General features: G+C 56.5%; 1 protein-coding gene across 1 annotated transcript in view; it reads right to left on the bottom strand.

Moving 5' to 3' along the window:
• Positions 1-18870, bottom strand: part of MXRA7 (matrix remodeling associated 7) — a 30766-nt gene extending 11896 nt beyond the window's left edge. The window contains 5 exon segments of the mRNA XM_030962310.1: positions 3570-3669; positions 7723-7783; positions 9892-9987; positions 18271-18548; positions 18551-18870. Of these exon segments, the coding sequence (XP_030818170.1) occupies positions 3570-3669; positions 7723-7783; positions 9892-9987; positions 18271-18548; positions 18551-18794 (779 nt within the window). The 5' untranslated portion in view covers positions 18795-18870.
• Between the last annotated feature and the right edge of the window lie 615 nt (positions 18871-19485).

The following is a 19485-nucleotide window of genomic DNA, read 5'->3' as shown; positions in this document are numbered from 1 at the left end:
ACTGAAAGCAGAGACCCAAGGGGGCCATTTCTCCCATTGTTTTCTCTTTTATAAGGAGTGGAGCCTTGCTGCAGCTGCCAACACTCAGCAGAGTCCTGACCATACTCATTTCTAACAGAAAAAATCCCCACTAACCTCTTTCAGCCTTAAGGGAGGTTTGAAGCACATCTGGCAGAGACCACTCCATGACAGCCAGGCCCTGCAGGCACTGGGGAGCTCTTCCTCCCTCCTGCACAGGAGAGGGACAGCAGCACCTCTCAGGCAGCCTGACTGTGTGTCACACCCACACAGCTCAGCCCTGCCTGAGCAGGGGCAGCTGCACCAGCAGGACTCACATTTCCTGAGCTCCAGCTGGCAACAGATGGCCAAAAGCCTCAGGTGCAGAGGACAAGGATTTGGGAATAAGCTGTGCTGGCTGGACCGAGGGCTGCATCCTTCCCCTGCACTCTTCCCCTTCCTGCCCAGACTGTTTTTCTCCCCCAGGGGGGCAAAGGCTACGTGCTGCTGTTCCAGAAGGACTGGTGACCCACCAGGTGTGATCAGGCACAGCCACCACCCCAGCAGAAGTCTTTGCCAAAAGGATTTACTGTCCTCCTCCCTCAGTGAGCACTCTAATATTTAAGGCTGAAGTCACCAAAAGCAGGAAGTTGCATCACTCAGTGAAGGTCACATTCCTTCCCCTTTTAGTCCAGATTTAGCACCAGTTGGAAGCCACAAGACTCAAGTGAATTGTAGGCAGGACAACCACAGCTTCTGCAGGGATGCAGGTTAGAACAGAAGTGAGTTTTTGCTTCAATAACCAAATCTATTGCATGCCTGTACTCTCCTGTTTGAAGTCCTACAGCTCCTCCTGGAACAGGCAAGGAATATTTTCAATGGCATCTCCAAAATCAAGGAGTCCCAAAATTCAAAGTTGTGAACTACACAGCAAGCAGCCTCTGAGAACCCACTTTTGGGTCCTCCCAAAAAAGCATTTTTGGGATGTTTCTTCTTTCTGCTGCTTCACATGGGAACCTGTTGGTTCACAGGAAAGCTGGAGGAGTGACAGGGCTAAAAGTGCACACTAAAGCTGTCTTTGATAACACACCCTAGGACTCTGCAGCAGCCCCAGTTTCCCAAATCAGTACAAAGTGGCTGTGGGATGTCCAGCTTCAGGCATCCAAGCTGGAAGAGGTGAGCATCCAAATGTGAGAGCCCCCATTTGCCCTGGAGTGCTCATGGAAAGTGAGATGGAGGCAGAGGGGGTGGACTCATTAATCTGTTATGAGGAGGGAAGGGGAAGGAGGTGGGGAGGGAGGTGGGACAGGCAACCAACTGCAGCTCCAAACAACCCCTCCCCTGGAAAATCAAAGCAAAATCACCCAAGACACGAGCAGGTGTTACCAGTGGTACCACTACCTCTAAGCAGCAGCGTGTCCTTACCAAAAAGATTTGCAAGAATGTTTGTGGCCGAGGACCTAAGGTACTTGCTACAGAGATGTGAGATCAGAGGTCAGCTCAATCCTGCAACATAAAGGTGGCAAACCCGGGTCACAGCAGGTCAGCAGCACTGTCAGGGCTCGTGGACAGGGGGAGAGGGGTGGAAGGGCAAGGAGAAGGATGCAGGACAAGGCTGAGCTGCTGTGCTCAGCTCTCCCAGCTTACCTGGCAGCAGCCCTGCCCCCTTGCACCACCTGCGAGGCCTGCAATGAAAAGCTGCTGATGCCGCGGTGAAGATTTGAGGGGGGGGAAAGTAAGCCAGCAACAAAGCAAGACAAAAAAAAAAAAAATTCACCAAGCTGCCTTAAAGAAATGAACAACACAAATATGGAAGAGAAGAAAATAAAGGAGCAGTAGGAAAAACAAGTCTGGCAGTGGCCCTCAGTGGGGAGAGCTGCTCAGAGCCTCCAAGGGACATGAAACCCATCAGTTCTAGGTGCACTGTGCTGCCCTGGGACTGCTCCACACAGACAAGAGCAGCCTGAGGTGCCTGAGCTGTGCCATGTGCCCAGGACAGCTCCATCACCCCTGGAGCCTGTTCTGAGTCCTGACAAAACTCCCATCCCGCTGCTGTCCTTAGGCAATGTCCCCTCAGTGTGCCCAGGTGACAACAAGGCATTTTTATGCCACACAGGAACCTGCAAGGCCCTGCAGGACTCCTGGCCCTGCAAAGCTGAGCAGTGATTGCTCAGCTGGTTTGGATGGAGCTGCTGGTGCAAAGGGTTGGAATTTGCCAGCTGCAGGTAGATTTTTGCAGAATCCTGAAAAGCAAATCCCATCTAGCCCCATGGGTGTCCCTGACATTCACCTGGCTCATCCCCCCACCACCCTCCCCAGGTGAGAAACACAGTGACACTCACAGCCCTGCTCAGCAGTTACAGGGTGGGGGCCTCAGGCACAACAGACACATGGAAGAGAAGAAAGCAAACATTTTTGCCAATGCAGAATCAACCCCGTGCCAGAGGAAACCAGAGCTCATTTCTGTTGCTGACCCCAGAGCAGGGCAGGTCTCTGGATTTACTCTGCCTATCACAGTGCCCTGCTTGCCTCACACAGATAAACCTCAGCCAGCATCACAAAGATGCTGCCAAGAGCCCCAAGGCAGGGTTTGCCAGCAGGAGATGCCTGAGCTGGGGGTGAGCTGTGATCCCCCATCCCTGCCTTCCTTGCTGTGCTCAAGTTTCTGCTTGGTTCTTCACACCAGGCCAGCTGTGGTGGTATTTAGACCATGATTTGAGAGGCAAGGGGTGAAAAATGCCCCTAAATCACCCTCTGCAGACCTCTGGGTGGAGAATTGGGTCCCACAGCCCTTGGGACAGCAGTGGGGACAGCACCACCTCCCAGGCTTGTTGAGCCACCCCTGGGAAATCAGTTCCTTGGAGCTCATCCTCCGGTAAGGGGTGTGAGCTGCAGACACCTGTGAGGGAGCAGCCTGCCACAGAGCCCTCAGCTGTGGGTTATTCCTTCTACAGGCTGGGCAATCTCGAGCCAGAAAGCTTGTTTGAAGTGACAGGACAGGTCTGACCTCTCTTCATGCAGGGCTCAGGGGATACTTCAGCAAAAAGTGCAAGATGGACAATTCTTCATCTCCACCAGGCCCAATTCTTGGTAAATCCCCACCACATCCAGCTGAGGAGACAGCCCTGGGGATGGACACTTGCAGTGTCAGCCCCATCTCAGTGAGCTCTAGAACCCCACACTGCTTCACTTTGCCCCAGTGTTTCTGAGCTGTGCCCATGCCCTTGGCTGGGATGCCATCCCCAGCCCCAAGGGAGGGGAAGGAACCAAAGATCAGGTCCTCAGGAGATACCTGTCAGCACAGAACTAATGGGATCAGGGAAATACACCAGGAAAATTTGGTCTAAGCATCCAGAGGAGCTCCAAAGGTATTTAGGGTCACAGTGGCTCCATCTCCTAAATCAGTGTGGCTTTATTTGTTCTCATATGTTCCTATGTGGGAGAGGTCTGGAGCTCCAAAGCAGTGAGACACTGAGGGCAGTGTGGGGAGAGAGCCTGAGCACACCCAGCCTGCTCCAAGGGCACATCAGCCAGCTGGGCTTGGGCAAGAAGAAAAAGGAAGCTCAACTTACCTTTGTTCTTCCTCTAGTTCTTCTTTGGACATCATTGACTTGTACTGGTTTCCCCTTAGCTTCCCAGGACTGTATTTAAAAGAAAACGTCTCCTCTGCAGCTGGAGAGGGGAGACAAAAAAAGAGCAAGAAATCTGTGAACCAGAGACCTCCTGAGAGCCACAACCCACAGCAGAGGGGTTGTTCCTTTGGGTGCTCTCTGCTCTGCTCCTGCACCCCAAATGCTCTGGCCACTCCAGCACCTTCCCTGAGTCAGCTCCAATCTGCAGGAAGGCTGGGCACTGCCAGGGAGGATCCCAGAGCAGAGCCAGGGGATGGCAGGAGCCTGGGCATTGCCAAGCAGGATCCCAGAGCAGAGCCAGGGGATGGCAGGAGCCTGGGCACTGCCAGGGAGGCAGTGTGGATCCCAGAGCAGAGCCAAGGTGCTGCTGGCCAGAGGATGGCAGGAGCCTGTGCAAAGCCAGCACTGCAAACAGTGAGGACTGCTGTGAGTGAGCAGCCTGCTGGAAGCAGATCCAAGGAAATCCTACAGCCCAGGAACCATATGCCATTGTTCTCCCTGGATTCAAAGCCTTGCAGGCCCATCTTGGCTTATCAAGACATGCTAATCCTGCCCTGATTAACTCGCAGCATTTTCCGCTGCTCCTCTCCAGACTTGCATTCCTCCTCCTCCCTCCCTCTCCTCATCCAGGGGCCCTTTCCCCAGCTTGGGGCTCATGGATGGTGCCACAGGCAGAGCTGTCCCAGCTCACCTGCAGCCCTTGCCAAAGCTTGTGAAAAGAAGATGCCACATGGCAAATGCCAGGGCTGCAAACAGCCCCAGGAGCACCAGCACAGCCCCTCTGTCACCAGCCCTGAGGAGGAAGCCAAGGTTCCTTCTCTGGGTGCTCTCTCCAGCCTCAGCCTGTGCTAATTAGAGCACCAAAGCTCAGACTCTGAGCCAAAGCCGATCCTTTTCCAATCGGATTTTGTTCGAGCACTATTTGCTCTTAAAAACCTCTCCCGTGCTTCATCTCCCTCCAGAGAGCAGAAAACAACAGGAGGGGAGGTCACTCCAGGAGGAGCTGCTGCTGTGCATATGTGTTATCTGTGGGCTGCTTATCTGAGAGCCTTTATCTCCCAAGGACTGCAGGACTGGGCTGCTTCAGTCCAACCATCCAGCACTGGGCTTTGCACATTCCCAGAAATATTTGCTGCTTCCCCCGACCCCCGGAGCCCTGGGGATGCTTCCAAGGGGGGCACAAAGGGAAGATGTCCCTTCATTATCTGCATGGTCCTGAAAAAACTGCACATTATCCACAAATCAGTATCCAGGATGACAGCAGCAGGACCCCTAAAGGGCTCCTGCACCCTAAAGGGGTGAAACTCCCCGGGCAGGAGAGAAACCCCAACTTGTGCACAGCTCATGGATGCATCCTCTGCTCCCAGAACACAGGGAGCCCCTTCCCATACTCTCCACTGCAATTGTGGCCATATCCATGATTGTGTGTCCTCCTCCACCTGCCCAAATGCAAAACCCCTCACTGCCCCTCCCTTCCTCACACACAGGATTCAGCACCAGCTTCCTTCTATTTTCTGATCAATACTGCCCTTAAGGATTTCTCTCCTTGTGTCCTCCAGTACCTTGATTTTGGGATTGCTCCAACCCCAAGCTCGTGCCCACATTCAGCTGCTGCCAGACCTTGGGGACCTCCATGTAAAAAGTCAGAGCCTGATTTTGTAGGTGGGGAAACCACAGATCTCAGAAACAAGCAGTGCAAGGCTTGTTTCAATAATAATAAATACAATAACTATATATAATAAATATAATAAATAATAATAAATAATATTTATATAATGAATATAATAAACAATATAATAAAATAACTATAAATACAATATAATAAAATACAATATAACTATAAATACAATAATAATAAAAAATAACTTTTACCAATTTCCATGCCAAAAGTGTTATTTACGAATAAAATTTGGTGAGTTATTGTAAAAAAAAAAACACCGCAAAACAATAAAAACTCCACTTGAATCTACTTTCTGGAAGAACCACTTCAGATATTCTCTCCCAAATTTGCCCTAAACCAGGACACAGTGCCTGGAGCAATAGGAATAGGAATTTCCCAGAGACCTTCCCCCTGCTAATGCCCACATTTCCTTACTTCTTTACATCTCCTGGTCTTGGGGAGCTTCCCTGGGCAGTCCTGGTGGATTACTTCTCCATTACTGGGGTGTTTCTCTAATCCCTAAATGCCATTGGGGCTCCCAGGGGATGCAAACCCTTTATCCAGCTTGGTCACAAATGCCTGAACACAAGCAGCCCCAAACATTCAGCTGGGCCATATTCCACTTCCCAGGGAGGGAAACCCTCCCCATGGGCAAGCAAACAAACAAAACCTGGCTAGCTGGAAACAAGCAGCAATGCTGCAGCTTATCAGCACCTTGGGCGACCATAAAAGTGCATGGAAAGAAAATTCAGCTGGCTGCTGCTTTGGGAGATATTAGGAGAAAAAAAAAAAAAGTAAAAGGGTGTAACATCCTGTTCCTTATGCTGGTGCAGAGCAGGAGCTGCTCATTACCTTTGTAAAGCTCCAGTGATTTCAAGGACAATCAAGATTGTTTCCCTCACATGGTTTTCTGCCAAATCAAGTGAGATTTGGGATTTAGACTGCCCCAAAAGGAGCAGTTTGGTTGCCACTTCCCCAGCAAATAATAAGGGAGGAGGGAGGCAAGGAAGGTCCCCATCTCCCTGCCCACACTGTGAGATTATAAAAAGGAGGCAGTGTGTGGCTTTGGAAACCTCTGGCTGCTTTTTAAGCTCAGGAACTTTCTCTGCAGATGGAAAACAAACTTCAGGAAACACCAGAAAAGGGGAGGCTGGGTTTTCATGTAGACAGGGAAAACACTACAGCAATAGGAGGTGACCTACTTACTGAGAGCCTCCATGAGTTCACATTAAAGAAAACATTTGTCCTTCATCTCTCTGCCCTCACATTGCCAGTGCTGTGACCCTGAGCTGGCAGGGTGAGAGCAGCTCTCCCCTGAACAGGCTCTGGTGTGATCCCCATGTTCTCCCTGCCCACAGTGGGGGCAAGGCTGCTCTGGTGGCTTTGGTCACAGGGCTGGGGGCTCTCCACATGCCCCAGGGGAATCTCTGTGGGCTGAGTGGGGCCAGGACCCACAGGAGGCAGTGGAGGAGGAGCAGGGCTGGTCCCAGGGCACTGCTGGTGCTCCCAGCTCCATCCCTCAGCCCAGGCCACGGATTTGCCCAGCCCCATTGGAAAATAGTTCAGAAACAATGGGAATAATTCAGGAGAGGAGCCAGGGGCTGCCTGCAGGAGGTGCTTAGGGAGGACTCACAGCCAGGGGACATCACCTTCCCCCCCAATTTGTAAGGTGCCAGGGCAGCCCTGAAACAGAGCTGGACCTGCAGAAACAGACACAGAGGCAGAGCAGCAATGCTGAGCAGGATATACCCATCAATCCTCAAACCAGACCTCCCACAGCCCCCCACAGTGACATCCCCAGCCACCAGTGCTGTGAGGAAGCCCAGCAGGGTGGAAGGAGTGTATTTTGGGAGCCCTGTCTCCAAAGGAGCTTCCCCTGCCTCGCAGGAATGGCACCAGGATTAAAATTTGATTCTCTGTGGCATTAGGCATAATCCTCCCGAGCTGGGGATTGCCACACAGCCCCTTCAAAGAGCCAGGCAGAAAGTGGGGCAGGGAAGGGGGAAGCCCCCAAGGCCTCCTGCTGCCCCAGCTGTCCCCAGCCACCCCAAGCCAGGACTCCTGGGCACATCCCAGCATCTCCAGGGCTGCTCAGCAGAGCAGAGACCCCTTCAGACACACATTCAGGCACCATCTGTTCCATTTGCTTAGGACTGCAGCAGTTGTCACCCCAATTAGTCAATTAATCATTTTCCAATCAACTAATTGGCTAATCAGTTAAACGTGGCCCTGACTAAAGCCCCTGGAGATTGTCCTGGATGAGCAAGGAGCTTTGGGAGCAGCTGCATCACAAAGCTGCCCCATGGCAAACAGCCCAAGGGCATCTGGGCAAGGGGTGGGAGTTTCCTGGAGGAAGGAGAGCATCCCCAAGCACTCAGGGCTCCAGAGCTGTCCATGATCTCCCTGCAGAGTTGTGGCTTGCTTGGCACTCACCATCCTCATCCTCCGGCTCTCTCACCACCAGCTTCTCGTTTTCTGAGTCCACCTCTTCCTCCTGGAGGAGTGAGAAACAGAACAGCCATGAGGAGAAGGTGCTGTGCTGAATAACCCACCTTTGGCTGGGGCAGGGCTGGGGTGCAGAGCAGGAGCCCCAGTGACAGGGCTGGGCACCCCTTCCCTGCCTCCTCCAAGGCACAGGACAAAGGGATGCTCGCTAATGAGTGAGGTTCATTAGTCTGCTTCCCTCTCACTTGTCAGTCCCAGTGATCTGGCCCACCCAAAGGCTGTGAAATGCAAGAAATCAGAGAGATATTAAGGTTTATAATCAAAGAGATACTGAGGTTTATAATCAAAGAGATATTAAGGTTTATAATCAAATGGATACTAACTAAGGTTTATAATCAAAGAGATATTAAGGTTTATAATCAAAGAGATACTGAGGTTTATAATCAAAGAGATATTGAGGTTTATAATCAAATAGATACTAAGGTTTATAATCAAAGAGATATTGAGGTTTTTAAGAAGAACTTTGTGCCTGAGCACTTTCCTCCCAGCTGCACCCCTGCCACCCCTCCTGCCCAGGGCCAGGCAGGGGACTGAGCCAAGAGCCACAGGGACTTCTGTGTGCCCCAGGCCAGGCTTGGACAGGCTGTCCTGGCAGGAGGAAAAGGTGGATCCCCAGCCAGAGCCACCTGGCAGCCATGGGCCAAGGAGCTGCTCTAAAGCACAGGGACATTCAGCAGTCATGGGAGTCAAAGGCAGCACTGGGGGGCTGTGCTGGGACCCCTCCAGGAGCTAAGCAGAGGTGGGAGCAGCAATATCACATTTTGGGTTTTTTTTTTTTAAGGCAAAGCAATTTTGGAAGTTTTGGGGCTCCCTTCTACAAGATACAACAAATTTCATCAAGCCCAGAATCCTTGTCCTGTGCAGAAACTCCAAGCAGGGAGACAGGGGAGCACCCCAGCTCTGGAGATAAGACAAGGACACGTGGCAGAGCCCCTGCATGAGAGAGTTCCTCGTGCACAGCCCTGTGCTCCAGCTGCAAACCCCTGTGAGCCGAGCCCAGGGGTCACCAGCACCCAGGGGTGTCTCCTGCAGCCTCCTGGCAAAAGGACAGAGCTGCTGAGAGAGGGAGCAGCATGGGGGAGGCTGCCAAGCCCCTCATTATCAAGGGAAAAGCTGGGGGGAAGGAGACCCAGGGGGAAGGACACTGAGCCAAGGCAGAGCTGAGTGCTGGCTGTGCAGGGCAGAGCTGGGAGGAGCACAGCCCCGGCCCAGGGCTGGGTGAGTTTGTCATGGGGCAGGAATGTGCATTATTCACAGCCACTTGGCCTCCCCTGGCCACCCTGCTCCCCAGAAGGAGATGCCACCAGGACCCCCACGCGCTGCAGCCACGGCTATTTTGGGCCACGCTTCCAAACATGGGCACTTCCCGCTGGACACCCAGGATGGCTGGGGAGGCACCCAAAGGGAGGGCACAAGCCCAGGGCAGCAGCTCCCCATCACATCCATCTCCCCTGGGAGACCCAGCCCTCCAGGAGCAGCCACAAGGAGGGAGATTTCAGCCTCTTCCTCGCCTGGGCATGAGGAACTGAGCTTTTAACAATGAGAGCGAGCAGGAAACTTGGGTGGCAAACCTCCAAGGAAGGAAAATAGATCTGCTCCAACACAGAGGAAGAGACACTTGACAGGAGCAGAGAGGGAGCAGGCAGGGATGCCAGGCTGGCAGGCGGCAGCAGCGTGCCAGGGCTGGCTGGGCAGCCCTGCTCGTGCCAGCCAGGAGCTCCCTACAGCACAGCACTTTTCTGCTTGGATGGCTTGGAGGAAGATGCCAGCACCTCCCTTCCCCCTTCCTCCACATCCCTGTCCCTCTGTCCCTCTGTCCCTCTGCCCTCCTGGGGCTGCTCCCTCTCCTGCTGCCTCAGAGGGACCCACCTGACCCCATCCCTGGGGCATGGCAAACCTGCACCTGGAACACCATTTCTTTCTGTTTTAAATGGGCTGAGCCAAGAGGCCACCCAGCCTCACCAGGGGAGAACAGCAGGGAAGCTTTGCCCCCCTCCCCAGGCCACGGCCACCCTGGACAATGTCCCACCCGTGCAGGGACACTGGCACACTGTGGGCTGTGCCACCCTCCCCAGGCTGGCCCTGCCTCCCACACACCTCTGCATGGCTGGAAAGTGCTTCGTGGCCCCTTGTGTCCTCTGCTTGTCCTGTGTGCCCGAGGCCGGATCCAGGCGAGGCACCCAGTGGTGGTATCTGGAAAAGGACAAAAGCTTTGAGCACAAACACCCCTGAGCCCTCCCTGTGCTCAACCAACCAGCCCTGGCAGCTCCTGCACACGTGGACAAATGCTGAAGGTGGCCAATAGCTCACCTTGCCCCATGCCTGGGCTGTGTGCCAAGCCAGGAATGGCTGCTGGAGTGGGGAACCCCAGAGACCTCCAGTGCCCGGCCTTGTAGCCAGGGTTGGAGCTCAGGAGCTGCTCCATGTGGAGCTCAGATCTCTCCTGTGGAGCTGCTCCCTGTGGAGCTCAGGAGCTCTCCCTGTGGAGCTGCTCCCTGTGGAGCTCAGGAGATGCTCCCTGTGGAGCTCAGGAGCTGCTCCCTGTGGAGCTCAGGAGATGCTCCCTGTGGAGCTGCTCCCTGTGGAGCTGCTCCCTGTGGAGCTCAGGAGATGCTCCCTGTGGAGCTCAGGAGCTGCTCCATGTGGAGCTCAGATCTCTCCTGTGGAGCTCAGGAGCTGCTCCATGTGGAGCTCAGGAGCTGCTCCTGTGGAGCTCAGGAGCTCCCCCTGTGGAGCTGCTCCCTGTGGAGCTCAGGAGCTGCTCCCTGTGGAGCTCAGGAGCTCTCCCTGTGGAGCTCAGGAGCTGCTCCCTGTGGAGCTCAGGAGCTGCTCCATGTGGAGCTCAGGAGCTCTCCCTGTGGAGCTCAGGAGCTGCTCCCTGTGGAGCTCAGGAGCTCTCCCTGTGGAGCTGCTCCCTGTGGAGCTGCTCCCTGTGGAGCTCAGGAGCTGCTCCCTGTGGAGCTCAGGAGCTGCTCCCTGTGGAGCTCAGGAGCTCTCCCTGTGGAGCTGCTCCCTGTGGCAGCCCCAGCCCGTGGGGTGGGACCAGGGCAAGGAGCCACCAGTGAGGGGCACACTGTGTGTCTGGGCTGGGCTGTCCGTGTGTCCTGGCAGGGCTCAGGCAGCTGCCTGGGATGCTGATGCAGCAGAAGGGAGGGGACATGTTTGGTTTGTTAATGCTCTGCCAGCTGCCTTCTCCATCACAGGCAAACACCCCCTGGAGACCTCCCCATCCCACCCTGCCCTCCTGGGGCTGGGCTTTCCCAGCTCTCAGCCCCACAGCAGCTGGGGGGCCTGGACCCCCATGCACAGCCAGCTTTCCCTGCCCAAAACCTTCATGTGGAGGTTTCCCTGCTGAGCCTGGAGGGCTGTGGAGGAGGATTTGTGTGGGCAGGGAGCAGGGACACCGTGTCCCTTGGCCTTGCAGTGAAATCCCAGCGTGGGGCTGACAGCAGCTCTGGGCTGGCTGGAAATGCCAGCAGGGACAAAGCCCCACCTGGAGCGTGGCTGTGCCCACAGCCCCTGGGAGCCAGGGAGAGGGGAGAGCCCTCTCTGCCTGGAGCAGCCCCAAATTTCAGAATTTCAGCTCTGCCCAGGCCAGTGCGTGCTGCTGTCCTGAAATACTGAAATACTGAAAACCCAGTCAGAGTAAATCCTGATCTTTACATAAAACACAGTAGAATAGCAGAACACTATGAAGATGCTTTGATTACAGTTTTTGTAACTATCAAAAAGTTCTCTGTAACTTTGCTGGCAAAAGACCTGAATTCACAGGCCAACATTATTCCTCCAACTAAGACCTGATGTAGCACTATTGTAAGTCACAAACAATTCTTAAAAATTAAATCTCAACTTCCCAAACTGTCCTAGAACTCTAAAGGGAGCCTTCTCTTTTACCAGAATCTCTTCTCACTCCAGTCAATCCACAAATGAAGTGACTCTGCCCCAGGAACAACCCTGGACCAAAGCCTTTCCATGCCGAACGCTTCTCCAAGGGGGAACCACTTCAGAGGAAAAACAGGTCCCATTTAGGAACCTTAACCTGCTCCACATGCACACCTGCTCCTTTGTGAATGACAAGGTGAAAACCAGCACCTGCAAAGCATCCTGCAAAGCAGGGAGGGGGAAGATGTTGGGACAGCACTGGGAGACTTGGAGGACACCAAGGAAGCCAGATGCTGCTCTTCTGTAGGAAGCACAGCCCAGGGAGAATGCAGGGAGAGTTTGGAGCTGCTGGGAGTGAGGAAGGAACAACTGGAGAAGAAAGGAGTGGAGTGCTCTGTCCAAGAGCCCACAAATCAGCGTCTCTCTGGTGCCATGAAAACTTCCCCGTAGGAAAAAAAAAAAAAAAAAAAAAAAAAAACAACAAAAAAAGGCGAGAAGCAGCACTGCAGGGAGCCGTGCACGTCATTATCCGGGAGCATCTGGAGGAGACTTGACACGGGCCGCCCCAGCAGCTGCTGCGGCAAACAAAGATCTCATTGCCGAGCCAGGGACGCGCTGGGCGGCAGCTGCCGGGCCCGGGGCTGGGAGCGCCCCAGGAACACAACGGGAACCCTCGGGGAATGCTGCGGGAACGCTCCGGGAACGCAACGGGAATGCTCAGGAACAGGGAATGCTCAAGAAACGGGAACCCTCGGGGAATGCTGCAGCGGGAATGCTCAGGGAACGCAACGGGAACACTCGGGGAATGCTCTGGGAGCGCTCCGGGAAAGCTCCAGGAATTCAAGTACTGGAATCATCTACCCAGGGAGGTGGTGGAGTCACCATCCCTCGATGTGTTTAAAAAAAGACTGGATCTGGCACTTGGTGCCATGATCTAGTTGAGGTGTTAGAAGATGGGTTGGACTCGATGATCTTAAAGGTCTCTTCCAACCCAGAAATTCTGTGATTCTGGGAATGCGCCGGGAACGCTCGGAACACCGGGAACGCTCTGGGAACGCTCCGGGAATGCTCCGGGAACGCTCCGGGAATGCTCTGGGAACGCTCCGGGAATGCTCCAGGAACGCTCCGGGAAAGCAACAGAAATGCTCGGGAACACTCGGGGAATGCTCGGGGACGCTCGGGAATGCTCTGGAACGCTCCAGGAAAGCTCCGTGCCCACTCCTGCCCGCGGGCATCACCGAGCCAGCCCAGGCACAGCACAGCCCGTGCCCTGGTACCTCTGAATCACACCTGGGCACAGCTCAATGGGCTCCGGAAAGGCCAGGGTTAAAATGCAGCAAGTCATCCACCTCCAATAACAAGGCAGCGATCCATCTGATCCATCTGCCTCGGCGGCTCCTGGCTGCAGAGCCAAGCATTTGTTGGATCATCACAAACGTGCTGCTGCCCTTCAGCTCCATGGCCACGACAGTCGTGCGTGGAGCTGACTCTGGCAGAGGGGTTTGGAGCAAAGCAGGGCGAGGACAGGGACATCTTGGACACAACCAGCACTGAGCATGGACAACCTGGGTCTCCCTGGGGAGGATGGCTCAGACAGAGGAGCTTGGCATCATGACCATCATGACCCCAAAATGCCCCCTCAAGGCTCTGCCAGCACTGAACCCTCTCCCAGCCTATGGGAGATGGGAGCCAGGCTTCCCCCTGCAGCATCATCTGGTTTTCAGCTCATTTCTGGCCATTTCCTCCCCACTTCCTCCATCCCTGCTGCAAACCTGGGCTTCTTTCTCAGAAAGGACAAGAGGACACTTTGGGGGTGGTGTGTCCCTCACCCTTTCTTCAGGGACAGCCCTGGCCCTTATGGGCAGGCTGGGGACAAATAAGTGCCCTGCTCCAGCTTCAGGAAAAGGCAAGATCCCAGGCTGCAAAGCAAGAGGAGAAAATTATCTTGGATTAAACTCCTGGGTCCTGTGTGTTGCCATTTATGGCTGCACTTTCTGCTCCAAGCCTGATGCAAGACATTGCAAGAGGGAAGAAAAGCAGACAGGAGAGCGCTAGCCAGAAAGAGAAAAGCCAGGAGAAAAGGGGAAGGAAGAAACCTTAAAAAAAAAAATACTAATAAAAATGTTGGGCAGAGTTTAGCAGAGCAAAGCAGCTGCTGCGTCAGCAGCTCCCCTTCACCCACCACTGGGGCTCTCCGTCCTCGCCCTGCCCAGAGGAGCAGCTGCACAGCAAGAGCAGTTTTCCAGCCCTGGTGATGTCCTGCCAGCTCTGGGGTGCCTGGAGAGGATGTCCCTCATGTGGAGATGGAGTTTTGCAGGTCTGAGCCCCCCAAAGCGTGGGACCATCTGCTCCTGCCACTTCCCCTGTCACTGCTACAGGCAAGGACAGGCCACAGAGTGGGCAGAGCATTTCTGAAGCTCCAGGACCACCCAGCCCTTGATGAGGACCAGGCAGTGCCAGGAGAGCTCTGGTGTGTCCCACAGCAGGGTGAGGAGCCCAGCTGGGCATCTCCCATCCCTGCAGGCACCACCACATCCAGCTCCTTCCCTGTTTGCTACAGCAAACACCCCACACCAGGATGTCCTTGCTGCCCAGGTGAGCTGCATGGCATCCTTGGCAGCAGGCAAAGCTGGCCCTCACCTGGCAGCTTCACAAAAGTGGGCACTTCAGGAGGCAGAGAATCCAGTGGCCTCTGCTTCACCCAGCCCACAAGGACCTGTGGGAGCCCAACCTCCTCGACCCATGTAGGGGACACAACACAGACCCCAATGCCTCCTGTCCCTCACCACGTCCCAGCAGAGCCCCATGGTGGGATTCAAGGTGGGCAGGACACGTGCACAGGTCCCTGGGGGTCACACACGTCCTGTGTCACTTCCCAGTTTCCATTCTCTGCAGGAGATGATGAATTTGTCCCTGGCACAGGCTGCTCTGGTGAGAGCTGGGCACAGCTGAGCACTCGGGGATCTGGGTGGGGAGCCCTGCATTCCCTGGCTGTGCTGCTGCCAGGGCTGTGACGGGAGGAGCACATCACCACATCCCCCCCAGTGCCCTGTGGGACACTGGAGCTCCTGTCCCAGCCCTCTGGCAGTGCAGACACGGCCTGAACAGCTGCCAATTACAGCCAGACTTAATTAGACACCCTCTCCCCTGCGGCACGGGGAGGGCAGGCAGGAGGCATCAGAGGGGGAAATGATGACTTTGTAAATGTGAACAGGGCTCCTGGGGGGAGCTGGGTGGTTTGGGCTGCCTGGTGTGTCCAGAGGTGCCAGGAGCCCCCAGGGAGGCACAGCCTGGGGTGGGAGGCACCGGGAAAATGCACCAGGAGCTTGGCAGAAGGGACAGATGAAGCCTTTGTGCCCCTGCTGTCCAGGCTGCCCTGCCCAGGCAGGGTTTGTGTGTCCCCTCTCCCCCTGTCACCCACTCACCCCTGCTCTGTTTGAAGCTCTCAGCTGCAATTAACCCTTGGCAAACTGGCACTGGCACTGCCCACTCACCCTCCCCATCTCCAGAACATTTTGGCCAGGATGGCATCCCGGAGGTGGCTCTGGTCCAACACTGAAAACCCTGCCCGGTCCCTGCCACCTGTCACTTCAGGACAGAATGGCTCATTAGGGAGTTGAAGTTTCTGACCGTTTCTCACAAGAACCACGCTCCACAGCCCCAGATTCGCTGCTGTTCCCACCCAGTTCCCACCCAGCAGCTTTTCATTATGGGATTGCTTTGACAGCACTGCCTCATCCATTAACGAGCTGGGGATGGGGATGAGAACAGACAATGACAGACTAATTAAGTTTTGTTTTTTTTTCAGTGATGGGAGCCAACAGAGACAAGGGGAAGCACTACCAGCAGTTAAGGGAAACAAGGACTCCTGGGCTCCTTTCCCTGCTCTGCCACTGGGTCATTTTATAGCCCTGAGCATGATGCTGCAATGAACTGGTCACTGCAGACAGGGGCAGGGAGCCTTCAGTGTGCGATTTTACCAGCCTTGCAGGAGATGGAAACAGGAGGGAGGCTGAGACACGCAGCTGCCCCAGCAGATCCCAGTTTGCACAGGCAGGGAGCAGGGAGGGAGGAGGCAGAGGGATGCACGGCTCCAGCCCGTCATTAACACACCGAGGCTGCTCTCCCTGGGCGGGTTCATCCATCAGCATTTTGGTCGAGTGGTTAATGGCTGCAGGCAATGCGAGCCAGCCTGGCACAGTGCGTGCTAAGCAAACGGGGGAAAGAAAATAAGGAAAGAAAATAAATAAGGAGAGAAAATAAATAAGGAGAGAAAGCTCTCTGAGTGCCTGCTGATGTACTGAGGAGCCCTGAGCCTGCAGGAGCCAGCAGCCGGACAGGGTCTGGGAGCCTCTGCTGAGTCACATCAGGGGACTGCAGCCCTCACCGAGCCAAGACAGGCTGCAAAGGGAACGATTCCATCAGCAGCCTCCTGCCAAGCACTCCCTGCTCTGCTCAGAGCCTGTCCCATCGCTGCCTGTAACATCTTCAGGGCTTGGGTCTGGGTGGTGCTGGAGGAGGGGAAGGATGAAGCAACTTTGAGGATGTTCATAGGGAGCAAAACCAGGGAATCAGGGAGATCCTGCAGAGCTGTGGATGGTCTCTCCCACTCTTGGATCAGCAGGCTGGGCACTGCCACACGTGTGTGGTGCCTGCTGGAAGGGCATGTAGTCCCTCGTGGTCCCTTGGCCAGCTGTGCCACCCGGCCCCGGGGCCGGCAGCGCTGGCAGCTGTGGGATCATGTGCTGGCCACGGCTCCCAAACACACAGTCAGGACTGCTCCCCCTCCCACTGCTCCCCACACCACCCACACCACGCAGGCCTGCTCCCTGACCCTCCCAAAGGGATGCTGCTCAGGCCCAGGGTGAGCAGCATCCTTGTCCTGCCCTGCTTACACAGTGAGGGAACAATTCCCAGGAGGAAAAGCTGGGCAGGACCCTGTGCTGCTCCTTTGCTGTAAGAGGGGCTGAGGGCAGTGAGGAGCCCCAGTCCCACAGAGCCCAGCCAGGCTCCTGGAGGACACAGAACCCCCCATTTCTTGAGTAAGAACTCATTCCAGGCACACAAAACCCTGGTACTGCACCCGTGCTGAGTGGGGACAAAGGAGCTGAACCCTTCTCTGAAGGCAACAAGCATTGCAGCAGTGCCTGATCAAAGAAATCAGGGCTGAAGAGCTGCCAGAGGGGAGGAAAACATTCCCAAGATGTGAGCTAGCAGCAGAGGAACCTGTGGGCTCTGGCAGCCCTGGATCTGTCCATCTGCCCCAACGCACCTCACCAGAGAGCAGCTCCAGCCAAGTGGCCAACTTTGGTGCTGAGCCGGCCCAGCCAGGACCCAGCTGGCCAACGGTGGCCCAGGAGCTCTCCAGAGATCCTGGTACTCACAGGCACTGATAAATCACACGAGGGAGAAACAGATGTGGTTTCCAGGATGCTGTACAAGGCACGGGGTTGCTCAAGTGCTGTATCCAAGGGCAAGGGGCACTGGGAAGGGGACAGGGAGAGCTCTGGGGCTCAAAAACCACCAAGGGAGGTGCGAGGAGCACAGGGAGGCAGAGCCACAGCCCAGCCCCGAGCAGGTGCCCCGTGGGTGTTGCAGAGCATCGCGGCACAGAGCAGGGTGTGCGAGCCCCCGGGACCTGCCCAAGGCTATCCGGTGAGTCACTGGAGATGCTTTCCAAGGCGAGGGCTGAGTGTGCACTGCCCGGCAGCCTGGAAACAGTTGCTGAGGATTACAAATGCTGCTAATAATAGCCAGGAGGCGACTGGGCCCCAGCCCTGTGCCCCGGCCCAAACACGCTGCCGGCACACGGCGACGCTCCCGCATTCCCGAGCCGCCCCAGCGCTCCCTTCCCGCCCTTTGGACAAGGAGCCACATGGGAGAAAGCCACCGAGACAGGGAGTTCGGGTGCCTCAGGCTGTCACCGAGTCCCATCCAGGCTGGGCAAGAGCAGAACAAGATCTTCCCGTGGGCACTGGGTCGCTCTTGTATTTTTAAACAAGATCCGGTGGAGGAGGAGGATTTACCGGGCGTTTATTGGCATCGCTGCCGCCCCCAGCCCCCCCAGTTCAGCCAGGGGTCAGAGCTTGGGGCCAGCATCCTGCTGGGGCTGAGGAGTGGGGCGGTCCCTTCCCCGGGGCAGGCAGGGACAGCGCAAGGAATCCGGGCACAGTTTCTGTAATCCACAGAAAAGGGATGCGGACGGGAAGAATAAACACAAGCACATACCCCAGCACCTGGATAAGCTCTTGGAGAAAGGAAAAGACTCCCGGGGGTTAGATGTGCACACAGGAGAGGCTCACACTGACACACGCTTCTCTTCCCTTAAATCTTCACTTTCTTGATTATTTCTAGGAGCATTCCTTGGCGGACCGGGGAGGGAAGGAGCCAGAAACACCCCCAAACCGCTGCCTCCCCTGGGACAATGAGCTTGTTCCCACCCGAAGACAAAACACGGGCTTTGCCGGGACCTCTCTTATTTTAGAGAAAAACCCGAAGCGCTGCTCCCTCCGCGCCACGCGCAGGGACAGAGGGATGGAGAAGGGACACCACGGGGGGACCTCGGCTGTGGGGACCCAGGGGAGCCGGCCTTACCTTGCTCTCCGCATCCTCCCGGTGTCCGGGCTGCCGGGGCTCCTCGGGCGGCTGCCGGGGCTCCTCGGGCGGCTGCCGGGGCTCCTCCGGGGGCTGCCGGGGCTCCTCGGGCGGCTGCCGGGGCTCCTCCGGGGGCTGCCGGGGCTCCTCGGGCGGCTGCCGGGGCTCCTCGGGCGGCTGCCTGGGGATGCTCTCGGCCGCCGCGGGGCCGGGCTCGGCAGCGGGGCCCGGCTCCGCCGCCGCCACCCGCTGCTCGGTGACCGCTTCCTTCCCTCGCCGCCCACTCCGACCTCCTCCACCGGCACCCGGCTCCCTTCGTCCTCCGGCCCCTCGGCCGGTGCCGCTGCCGCCGCTTCGCCGCCGGGGCCGCCCTCCCGAGCCGGCTCCGCCGCGGGCTCCCGCGGCCGCTCCGCCGCCCGCTCGCCGCCGCCTCCCCGCAGCCGGAGGAAGACGGAGGCGAGGACGAGGGCCAGGACGGTGAAGAGCAGCGGCACGGCCAGGTACAAGTCCACGGGCAGGTCCATGCTGCGCTGCCGCCGGAGCCCGCCCGAGCCGAGTGCGCGGCCGCGGGGGTGCGCGGGCAGCGCTCGGCCGGCGGCGGGGCTGGGCCGGCTCTCGGCCGGCTTTACCGGCGTCATCCGCCGGCCCTGCCCACCGCCCCGGCCCCCCGGCCCGGCACCCACCGCCCCCTCCGAGCCGGCAGCCGCAGCCCGGCCCCGCTCCCCGCCCGCCCGGGATGCGCGCCCGCATCCACCCGCACCCACCCGCAGCCAGGGTGGGATTTGGGAAGGGGCGACCGCGAGAGGAAGGCTTGGGCTGCTCTGCTTGATGCGAGAGTCCGGCTTGGGACAAGGGGATCTTTCATTAGACACTGCCTTACATCCACAAAATCATTCCCAAACTGCTCGGCAGTGCCTTGCATCGTCCAATCCAAGAATCATTTACACTCTAAGATGATAACTCCTGTCAGTGAAGAGATTGTTCTTAATACTCAATCTAAACCTCCCCTGGCGCATCTTGAGGACATTTCCTCTTGTCCTGTCACTCGTCAACGGATCCCATTCCAACAATGGGAAGGTTTCAGTCTCCCGGGATGCTCCCTGAGCTGGCGCCCAGGGCTCGCTGAGCTCGGACACGCTGGGGTGTCGCCTGGCCTCCGGGAAATGTTTAATGAGCATTTGCACCTTGTTAGCCCTTGGCTGGGTAGCGGAGGGG

The sequence above is a fragment of the Camarhynchus parvulus genome, chromosome 18 (assembly GCF_901933205.1).
Source record: "Camarhynchus parvulus chromosome 18, STF_HiC, whole genome shotgun sequence".
NCBI lineage: Eukaryota > Metazoa > Chordata > Aves > Passeriformes > Thraupidae > Camarhynchus > Camarhynchus parvulus.
This window is presented reverse-complemented; position numbering and strand designations above follow the sequence as displayed.